Here is a 7,693-nt window from a genome sequence, read left to right as displayed (position 1 = left end):
CATACATATATATATACATATACACACACACACACACACATACACCTATATACATACATAAATACATATATATATATATATATATACACACACACACACACATATATATATATATATATACATATATATTTACAACATGCTTTCACGCAGTTTTTGTCTATCATATCACTTACAAGGCATTGGATAGCCTGGAGCTATAGTAGTAGACGCCTGCCCAAGGTGCCACACAGTGGGACTGAATCCAACCACACATCCACGCCTGTGCCTACAGATAGGAAGAAAAGAATTTTCTTTTCTCTTTAGAAATAAATAATTCAACTACAAAAACCAATCAATTTTAATAAACAGGATTTTTTTTTCCAGATGATTCTCAATAAATTTTGGACTTTATCCATGATGTATGACTAAAAAATTTACTCTCAAAAACTTGATTCATTTTGTTTTATTCATTTATTTAAATGCTCTAGTAATTTTGATGGCAATGGTATGTAGGTTTCCTGCTAATCTTAGCAACAAAATAAGTCTGTGGAAATATTTAAACTAAGTAGCAGATTTTGTGATGGTTTTGGCATTAAAGTGCCATAATTAATCTTGGTTTCTCACAGAAATGTAGCAAACCAGATAAATAGCTTAACCCAGAGGCCAGTAGAACATATTTCTTAGAGGACATTTTCTTTTCTATCATTTTTATTGTTATTTTGTTTGTAAAGTTGGGATAGGAAGCTAAGTGTGTGATTATAGTTAGTTCTTAATGATAATTAGGTTATAAGTTCATTGTACTAATCTAAAATAATGCAAAGTAAAAAAAAAAAAAAAAAAAAAAAAAAAATTCTTACAGTCAGCCATGAAAAGACTTGTAATTTGTGTTCATAATACAATACTGTAAACAAAGATTTAATATTTATCTGGTTATTATAAACAGAAACTTATAATGCTCTACTCCCAATGAAACTCTTTGGCCTAATATATATTTTTTTTATCCTCTAATCTAGGTAAATCATTTAAATATTTTGCTACTGTTTTTTTTTTAATCAAGCGAGAGACTCTAATAGCTAATGAGTTGAGATACTAATTACAATTTGAAGGCTGGCAAGTAGAGAGTTCTAGAAGTTAATTATCATCATCATCGTTTAACGTCCATCTTCCATGCATGCATGGGTAGGATGGTTCGCAGGAGCTGGCCAGGTAGAAAAACTACCCTAAGCTACCAACTGTTTTGGCAGTGTTTTTGCGGCTGGATACCCTTCCAAACACCAACCACTATGCAAAGTGGACTCAGTACTTTTTACGTGGCACTAGTATATGTGAGGCTAGTTTTGGCATGATTTTTACTGCTGGATCCCTTCCACTTTACAATGTGGACTGGATGCTTTTTAGATGGCACCAACACTGGCAGGGTAACTCACAAGACAAGAAAAAAAGGTGAGACATATAAAGAGATATAATAAATGTGACAAGAAAGGGACATGTATGTATATAACAGATAGCTTAAATGTTTTGTTGCCAATCTGCCTGAGTTTATCTGTAGTTTCATTATATAAAAATAGCCTGTTTTAAAATGTTTATACTGAAATTAAGACCTATCACAATTTTATTTAAAGACATTTTTATGTTCCAAACATCACAGTAATAAATCAACAAATTCAGTTGTTTTAATGAACCCTTCTAAACTCTTGCTTATTTTCAAAAATAACTGAAAGACATAGGCAATATATTTCATTAGACATAAGGCAGTGGTGAGATGGCAGAATTGTTAGCATGTCACACAAAATGCTCAGCAACAGTTTATCCAACTTTACATTCTGAGTTCAAATTCCACTGAGGTCGATAAAGTACCAGCCAAGCACCGGGGCTGATATAATTGACTAGCCCATCCCCTAAAATAGCAGGCCTTGTGCCTATAGCAGAAAGGAATATATTTCATTAGACAAATGGGAATGAAATATTTAACTAGTGTTATGATACAGATGAAAAATTCTGAAGACCAGAGAACAATATACTCTCATTGATTTCAGTCAACAGACTGTAGTTATGTTTGGGCACCATCTTCAAGAGTATAGCTGATTCGTTATATTAATCACAGTAACAAAACCTTGGCAAAATGAAAGCAAAGACAACTCAAACAACTTCAATTTTTTCCACTGATGATTTTTGCCAACCACCATTATGTAACTAATAGACAAAACTGATAGAGAGAAACTGGATTCAAAGTTCTGCCAAGAGGGGAGAGCATCCTTTCACTGGTTCCAGTCACTGGACAACAACCAAACTGGGTCCCTACCACCAAGGGTTTTAGTTGATGATGTAGAATACCTCAGTGTATTTTGGTATTTATTTCGAGTAGGATATGACATGCAAAATGGATATTGACAGCATAAAGAGAGAACTCAGTTGAATGGCTGAACATAAATAACTGCAAGATATTTCCACTCAAATATGACGCTACCACTGTCTTATATTTATTTTTAATAACAGTTTGACTTAACTGAATCAAACTGTTATTAAAAATTTATGTAACTCCTATCAATATATTGAGTGCCACTTCTTTTGTTTGCCCATTCACTACACACACATATATCATCGTCATTTAACATCCACTTTCCATGCTTGCATGGGTTGGACGGTTTGATTGAAGACTGGCAAGCCAAAAGGGTGCACCAGGCTCCAATCTGATCTGGCAGAGTTTCTACAGCTGGATGCCCTTCCTAACGCCAACCACCCTGAGAGTGTAGTGGGTGCATTTTACATGCCACCAGCACAATTACGTGCCACATACATACATACACATTTCTGTTTGCCTCCCACCCACCACCACAGCTTGGTATTGGTGTGTTTATGTCTATAACTTAGCAGTTCAACAGAGGAGACCAATAGGATAAGTACTTGGCATTTAAAAAAGAAAACCAAGTATAGGAGTCAATTCTTCCAACCAAAAAATTATTCAAGGCAGTGCCCCATGGACACACTCTAATGAATGAAACAGCTTGGATAAGGCTAGATTAAATAAGAACCACTGACCCAAGCCTATTTTAACCAAACTAGGTGACTCACATTGAATGAACTGCACAGAATAGAATACAATGCCGGTGACTTATTGCACAACCAACAAAAGATTTGCAAGAAAGACAAATCTAGCAATCATGAAGTGCAACTGAAATTAGTTGTGGCTATCTGATCCATTTTAACAATATATTTAGTAATATGAATCCTGCCAGTACAAGTCAAGTGAGATTTGGCTACCATTTGTAGCAGAATGGAAAGGCTATTTCATTTTAGATATTTGCATATATCAAGACTTCAAGCAAGGTCATATTTCCTAAAGGCCGGACATGTTTTTACAGAAGATTGGCAACTTGAATTATACTGAATGACAACTTGAATTATACTGAAGCTCATATCATGCAATGGCATGAGGAGGCACAAACATGTACACCTTCAGATTCTTTTGATTTCTGTAAACCAAATTCATGCACAAGGATTTGGGTGGCCCAGGGTGATGATAAAAGAATAGTCAAACACCTGTCCAGAGTGCCACAATGGGAATGACCCAGAAGCCATCTAATTGGGACTTCTTACAAAGAAAAAAAAAATCAAAATTAAAACAAAACCATTTTTCAAAGATTTATACTTCAATCAAAGTAGCTTCTTTAAAGCATCCAGGTGAAAGAAAAAAAACATGCCAGCCACTTTGAAGCCTACTGTTTCTACAGACAAAAGCGTTGGAATGAGCTCAGTATTTATTAATTTTAAATAATCCAAAACAATGATCCTGAAAAAGGTCAAAATAATCATACACACAAGCATGAAAGGCTTCTGTACATTTTTTATATTTCATTCATAAGTTGCCCAAAGTGCCACCCAGTAAAGCTGAACCCAAAACCATATGTTTAAAAAGAAAACTTCTGAACCATACAGCCATGTCTAGGTAAATATACATTCTAAAGACGAGAGCTAATAACCCAGAAAATTAACACTTCATAAACAACAGCTTATCTTGAGCATTCAAATATGTAAGTGGAGAAGCTTGTTACTTTATAAACTACATTGTGAAAGAGCCATTTAATAACACACCTGTTCTGCTCTAGCCCTTTTCTCTCATATTTTACTACACCTTATCCTGCTAGTATAAAGTTTCCCCTCACTACTTGGGTTCATAGTCTTGCAAGCTACATACCAACCTCATACCGCTGATGGCTTGAAAAAAAAAAGCACCCTTTGCACACTGTAAAGTGGTCGGTGCTAGGAGGGGCACCCAGCTTTAGAAACCACACCATACAAGCATTGGAACATGATGCAGTCCTGTGGCTCACCAGATCCTGTCAAACTGTCCAACCTATGTTGGCATAGAACATGGACATTAAATTATGATAATTCATGATGATGATTTGTCAAAATTTTCAGTGCATATTTCTGTCATTGTCACTGACAGAGTACCATAGCAACTAACTGGGACTATGTCAATGACCAGGTTATAGTTCTGACAAAAATTTTGACACCTCATGAAATAAATTTAAATTTAAAGTGACTGTAACAGCTGGGACTATTACTAAATAACACTTTCATGTTGTGGTTGTTTCACTTTCAACAAACAATCTCAGATGAAGTCATTTGCCAGAGAAGTACAGTTCTGAAACTTGCTGCTGAAGTGCTTAAGGTTCTAATTGTAACGGTACATGAATTATAAAGAAAGAAATAACAGAATGTGTTACAGTGAAATTATGTTAAACAACTAAGTAGGAAAGAAAGTTCGAGCCAAAGTTAAACAAATTGCAATGTTTGCAATGTGAGAAGAATTGTCTTCAATTCACATTGCTCAGCAAATTCCTTTGTATCTGAATTAGTCTCATCACACATATTTAACAGTGTTTCTGCGTGAACTTATATTTACAATATTGATACATTACAGCAATTGTCTCCCTTCTCAAATAATACATTTCTTCTTGTGAGAAAACATTAGTTGTAGCAATAATAACTTGAATGAATTTAAATATTTACATCGATTAAATAAATCGACTTGTTAGACACATTTATTTACTGGTTTTGTATTTACTGTAACACACACACTTTACAATAAGAACAGAAAATTAACTCAAAATTTAAGAATTCAAAAGAAAATTTGGCAAAATCAAATTTTCATATCAGTCGAGTAAAGAAATGTCATGTTTACTACACAAACTTTAAAATCAATTCCATGACCTAACTTAAATACTTATGTACTTTATTATATCAATGAAAATGGTTTAGGATTACAAAACTGTGCAAGTAGTAAATCAGCAAGGATAAAGTAAAGTGGTGTTATTATTATAGTCACCCACTTTTTTTTCAACACAACACATTGATTACTCTTTGTAAACAGCAGACAAATGCTACTAATTAATTAGCAGTTATCAACAAGTATACAAGATTTCTGAAAAATATGTTGCAGCCTATGATCTTATATAACATTCAATATAATGTAACAATTTTATTGCAAAGCGACCCAATATCATCATCATCATCATCATCATCGTTTAACGTCCGCTTTCCATGCTAGCATGGGTTGGACGATTTGACTGAGGACTGGTGAAACCGGATGGCAACACCAGGCTCCAATCTAATTTGGCAGAGTTTCTACAGCTGGATGCCCTTCCTAACGCCAACCACTCAGAGAAATATAGTGTTATTTTTTTTTACTTATTCATGATACATAACAGCAGTTAAACAAGAAATTGTTTAAAACAGCGTACCTTTGCAATGAGCATAGGGCATGGTGATGAAATAGTCTTCGCCTCGACTAAGGAATGTCAGCTTAGCAGTTCCATCAAGTAGAGCAGATAAAGTATTGCCTAATAAAAGAAAATACACAACAAAGATGCTATCAATTTTTTATGTTATAAAATGTTCTTAAAAAAAAAAAATAATAATTTCAATTAATCTTTTCCATTGATTAGATTTTTTAAAATTTTGAAAATGCTACCTCTCATTCAATCCATCCAAATATAAGTTAAATCTAATGACATACAAATGTTTACTTTCAATAGTAAATTATTAATATCAGATAGTACCACAACAATTTAGCAAGTTGTTTTTGACTTTGTTTTAAACATACTCTTTCTCCCACACTAACCTAAGCAGAATACATTATTGAAAATTTGCATCTTAAAACAACTGGAAGCTTTCCCAGTTGGTAACAGCTTAATTTATCTCATTCTTCTGAATCAATAAAGCCAGTATCTGTAAGTTGATTATATGGCTTTAACCTTTTCCCTACAACATTTAGCCTTGTGTCTCTGTAAAAAAATCATTAATGATGTTGACACAAAATTTAAAGCATTGGATTAAATGTATTGATTTGCTGCTTTATTTCTTTTAAAAGTTAACTTCTACTCTTTATCTTATTTAAATCCATATAATAAATACCAGATATATTCATCGAAGGGAACCTGAAGAGCTGATACAGTTTAAGGACACAATTTGGCCTTGTGTCTATATACAAAGAAAAAAATCATTACATCAAGAATAACACCTCACTAAATACTAAGAGATTAATCTTCAGGCAAGCAGATTGCAGCCGAACTTTGATTTTCAGTTCACCTACCCCTTTAATTCCTTTGAAAAAAGCAAACATGTCAAAAACACTCCCATTTCTTCTCACTTATAAATTGAAGGCATTGTACCTCATCAAAAGTAAATAGCAATACAGACAAATGTAGTTACCGAATCTAAGGGAGGTAACCAAGACAAACTACGGAAGAGTTATTGGACTTGAGTTTATTACTCCTGCAAACATTCAAACCAGTATGTTCCTTGAAATATCATGACGGTTTGATGTACAACAATAACTAATGGATTAACCGTCATTTACTGTCAAATGTAATGCTTATGTATTCACATCGTTTTGAATTAATCATGTATTATGTTATAGCTTCGAAATTTTAATAATTTTTTTTAAATTTTAGAATAACACTGTAGGGTAGATGTGAGAGGCCAGATCTGGCTTGTTTGAACATAAAACAGACCATTTGAGTCGAATATGGCCTGCTTAAGAGCTAAAAGATTAATTGAAATAAACTGAACTAAGAAACAGGCTCTGTGAGAGATTAATAAAGTTTTGTTGATTCTGGTTCTGGCAAGTCCTGACTCTCACCTTGTAATTTCTTGGTCAGTATCCTGATACTTTCCCTAGGCAGGCATGTCAGTAAGACTTTTAGCAAGAGATTGTGAGATGAGAGCTATGCTGTTTTAGTTGTTTAATTTCTTAAGATGTAAATGATGTAAAATAACTACAAATCAAAACAAATGAATGACTCAATTTGATGCCTTATACTCAACTCTATATAGTTCATGCTTGAAATTGTCTATTTTTATTAATCATTTAAATCAGTAGGTCTCAACCAGGGTCCATATGACCCTTGGAAGGGCTACATAAAATTTTGTCGCTAAAACTGGTTATACTTCTACAATACACAAAATATTTTAACAACTTTATTTTTTTTTTTTTACATACTCAAGCCTATTCCCCATTTTTTTAGGAGTGGGTAACCACAAGACGCACACCATTCTATTCACTTTGGTTATTCAATTCCCAATAATATCAAATTATAAAAATATAACAGGATTTGACAGCATTCTGGTTTAAGCACCCCTCATAACTTTTTAAAATATTTTGGGCAGAAAATTTTTGTGAGTTTGTGTTCTACACATGGGAATTCAT

At 33.5% G+C, this 7,693-nt stretch overlaps 1 protein-coding gene and 1 long non-coding RNA gene across 6 annotated transcripts in view; one reads left to right on the top strand and one right to left on the bottom strand.

The window, feature by feature from the left end:
- The window catches only part of LOC106881835 (oxysterol-binding protein-related protein 8), a 135,528-nt gene that overhangs the window by 34,804 nt on the left and 93,031 nt on the right, over window positions 1–7,693 (bottom strand). For all 4 annotated transcript variants that reach the window (XM_052968685.1, XM_052968686.1, XM_052968687.1 and 1 more), the window contains one exon: window positions 5,727–5,825. In XM_052968685.1, coding sequence (XP_052824645.1) covers window positions 5,727–5,825 — 99 coding nt within the window. The remainder of the gene's footprint in view (window positions 1–5,726; window positions 5,826–7,693) is intronic.
- LOC128248122 (uncharacterized) overlaps window positions 1–7,693 on the top strand; it is a 124,008-nt gene that overhangs the window by 37,605 nt on the left and 78,710 nt on the right. The window lies entirely within an intron of this gene.

The sequence above is a fragment of the Octopus bimaculoides genome, chromosome 6 (assembly GCF_001194135.2).
Source record: "Octopus bimaculoides isolate UCB-OBI-ISO-001 chromosome 6, ASM119413v2, whole genome shotgun sequence".
In the NCBI taxonomy this organism is placed as follows: domain Eukaryota; kingdom Metazoa; phylum Mollusca; class Cephalopoda; order Octopoda; family Octopodidae; genus Octopus; species Octopus bimaculoides.
Note: the sequence above shows the minus strand (reverse complement) of the source record. Positions and strands in the feature narration are given on the sequence as shown.